The sequence below is a fragment of the Amblyomma maculatum genome, chromosome 1 (genome assembly GCF_055883805.1).
Source record: "Amblyomma maculatum isolate TAMU_Amacu chromosome 1, ASM5588380v1, whole genome shotgun sequence".
NCBI classification, from domain to species: Eukaryota; Metazoa; Arthropoda; class Arachnida; order Ixodida; family Ixodidae; genus Amblyomma; species Amblyomma maculatum.
The window spans coordinates 421,529,700-421,532,887 of NC_139344.1; the positions used below are offsets into that span (position 1 = coordinate 421,529,700).

Genomic DNA, 3,188 nt, shown 5'->3' on the forward strand with positions numbered 1-3,188 from the left:
AGAGGTGGGTTGCAGAATCTACAGCGCCCTGTTAACTGAGCACGTATCCTGGGAGCCACTCCAGTTGAATAAGTTGTCGAATGAGATTCATCAGAAGGGTGATGTTCGGGCATATTTCAGGGCTGCGACTGATACATTGGTGTAGACGTGTTGCTTCCAGTTAGTCGGAGCAGACGACAATGTGGGCTGAGTCACTATGCTCTTTTTGGTCACGAAACCGCCATCGAATTTTGATGTAGGGTCAGCAAAGACTCGTAACTCTACAGGACATCGAGCCACCGCGTTATATTTAGAACTTCATTGGCTCATTAACTTTCAAAATCTCTCGCGATTGCCATATTGTGCCATGTTAGAATATGATAAATATTAGCCAATTACAGGGGAGATGACGACAATGCTAACGATATAAATATGCTCACCACAGAAAAGGTCAGGCTAACCGCGCAGTTTAGAACCTGCTGTAAATGACATTTATAGAGATGCTGAGCGCGCTTAGAGCCCCTTAGAGACAATGTGCAAAGATGTTTACTTGTCTGCTAGCTACAGTATATTATCTACTAGCGCGAACCATACAACACGCAAGCGAAAACGCCCCCGCAGTCAGTACGTAACATCTAGATCGCGAAGGCTGACAGCCCTGCTTGTGAACGATGTTGCGTTGATGAAACGATTCAGCACCTCCTTTGTGATTGTCCAGTTTTTGCAACTGAACAACATACGCAACGTACTGCATTGGATCGTCTGGATGCCCACCTTTTAACGGAAGGGAAGATCTTGGGACCATAGCCAGAAACGTCATCTGGCACTTCTTGGTCTTTTAAGAGACTAGCCTGATTGACGGACTGTGATTTTCTCATCTCGCATCTTCTACCCTCCCCATTTAATCCCTATTCCCCTTCCCTAGTGCAGTGTAGCCAACCGAAATTCATTCTTTCTGGCTAAAATCCCTTCCTTCCGCCCTCCTCTTCTCCTCCTCCTCCTGAGGCGTGAACGCTACTAATCTTTTCTCACATTTTCTGTGCCGTCATTGAATTTCTCGCCTAATGATGGTGATCAGCGGGAGGCCGATGTTAGCGTAGGGCACCATCGTGGCAACACGTAGTCGAGACCGGAGCAGTCGGGCGGCGGTCTGCCTACACGCCATAACGATGACCTGCTGTCCGGACGAAATAGTAGCCGGCCCCGTTTTGAGGTGAAAGCCTCTAATGCCTAATCGGTCGTGCCCGTGAACGGAAGGGTTCGTCAACAAAAGTGTCTGTTAACGGAGGTGTCTGAACAGAAGTGTCCGCGTGTCGCGAAGCCTAACACCAATCAGGCAGGTCTAATGACAAGGAGTGGTAATGGTGGTAATAATGAACCTACCTACCAAATTTCATGACGAAACAATGGTTAGTAAATTAAGTATCCATCATTAATTACAACTGCTCACCGCACTGCTTGTGGCGGCATCCAGTAGCAGCCGTTGCAAGGGTTCGCGTCTGATACAACCATCAAATATTCTGCTCCGTTCGGTCACACCACACGGAAGAGTGGTGGTGGCACCCAGTAGCAGTCGTCGCAATTACTACGTCTACTGAGCAATTGTGACGGCTGCTACTGGGTGCCACCAGTAGTCTTCGGGGCCAACCACGAACAATCTCGAGATAATTCGTAGCAGTTGCGGTGAAAAAAGATTTCGGCTCTCACCACTTTAGACAGTCAAAGTAATCCCTGAATTTTCTATTTGACCCGCCCACCACCCCCACGGGCGTCGGCTATGGCGTCTGTGGCGGTGACTTTGATATTTGTTTCAAGCTTTTTCTCCCGCTTGTTTCACAACTTTATAGAAAATTCGCTAAACGTGTGTTTCAGGATAAAGGCGCGCCCTTAAACACTTTCCCAGTGTGAGCAGTATTTTTGCAGGAATGCGCCAATGGCGACTACTGCACTTCGGAGCTGCGAATGTTTGCTAGCTATGTAAAAACAGGTATTGCTGTTTACATGCGTAAAATTCAAGCTGAGCTATCCTAATATTATATAACCCTCACCTGCTGTGCCGATGGCCTCACTTATTTTTCACACCACTCTAAAAGCTGCCAGCAGGGGCGATGAAACATATACATTCGCAGAAAACATACTGGCACCATGTGTTATCTGCCCTTTGCGAAGGAGGCCGACATTTGCTATTTGGGTGTGAACGCATTACGTGTTCTTCACAAACGTGCATATATCTCAAGGCAGATGTGAATCACCTACTTTTTGCCCCACTAACAGCCTGGTCGTGCGCTTCAATAGGACAGGGAACCAGCACTACGGCTCTCGATTGCGCCTCTGTAGCCGGAACTGTATTTGCCACTGAAAAAGTAACCGTTACGATCCCACACAGACAAATTAGGTTATCTGTACGCACAAAAGTATAGTAATCAACAAATTTCGCCCTCAAGCAAACGACTGAGAGGCTTCCTTCGCGGTTTCGTCAGCGCCAAGCTCCTCGAACGACGCCCTGCTGTGTTCAGTGGCGCCGCAGTGAGGCAGCCGCGACGCGAGCGGTGTGTGGAGCTCTCCCGTAGCTTTACCGAGGATTCTAGACAGCAGTAAGCATTGTAGGGGTCTGTACGTAGAAAGCACGGCGCCTACAGAGCGAAGCGCGTCTGGGACAGCAATAGCGAAATACAGAATGAGGAAAGAGGTTCAAAGATAAAGGCCAAGCGGTGCTTGACTGCAGTAATACAATATCGTTAGGACTCCTAATCATCAGAAAAACGATGTCATTCGAGCTTAGAGTTTGAAAACGCATTCAAAGAATTTAAATTTATTTAATGTGGTTATTTATGGCACCATAACATAGATAATCTTTATATGCTTTAACATATTTTAACATCTTATGGCAGTACACCCTTCATGAACGCAGCGCCGTCCACCCTTAAACTACGCAGAGAAGATTTGCCCACATGTTTTGGAAACGAATTCATAATATCGAAACAAACGGCCGCTGAAAAATTGTTGTTTCTTACAAGTTTGTAAAGGCCGAGATAGGCAGGTTTCTTCCCACAGCGCCCCAGAGAGCTAACAGAATGAAGATTCTGAAACTATTCCACAGTTAAGATTGTTCTTCAGCGATGGCATTGTATCTTGGTGGTCAGTGTCATGACTTGGGCACTTTAACTAAACAAGAGGACAAAATTTATAATAAAATAGTGGTCACTTAC

At 46.7% G+C, this 3,188-nt stretch overlaps 1 protein-coding gene across 3 annotated transcripts in view; it reads right to left on the reverse strand.

Moving 5' to 3' along the window:
• Positions 1-3,188, reverse strand: part of LOC146209235 (uncharacterized) — a 29,275-nt gene that overhangs the window by 25,082 nt on the left and 1,005 nt on the right. Inside the window, exon 1 of one of the 3 annotated variants that reach the window (XM_084597781.1) lies at positions 1,430-1,506. The exons of the other annotated variants lie outside the window; for them this stretch is intronic. Within the exon in view, the coding sequence (XP_084453907.1) occupies positions 1,430-1,491 (62 nt within the window). The 5' untranslated portion in view covers positions 1,492-1,506. Of the gene's footprint in view, positions 1-1,429; positions 1,507-3,188 lie in introns of those variants that run through there. 3 annotated transcript variants of the gene reach the window in all.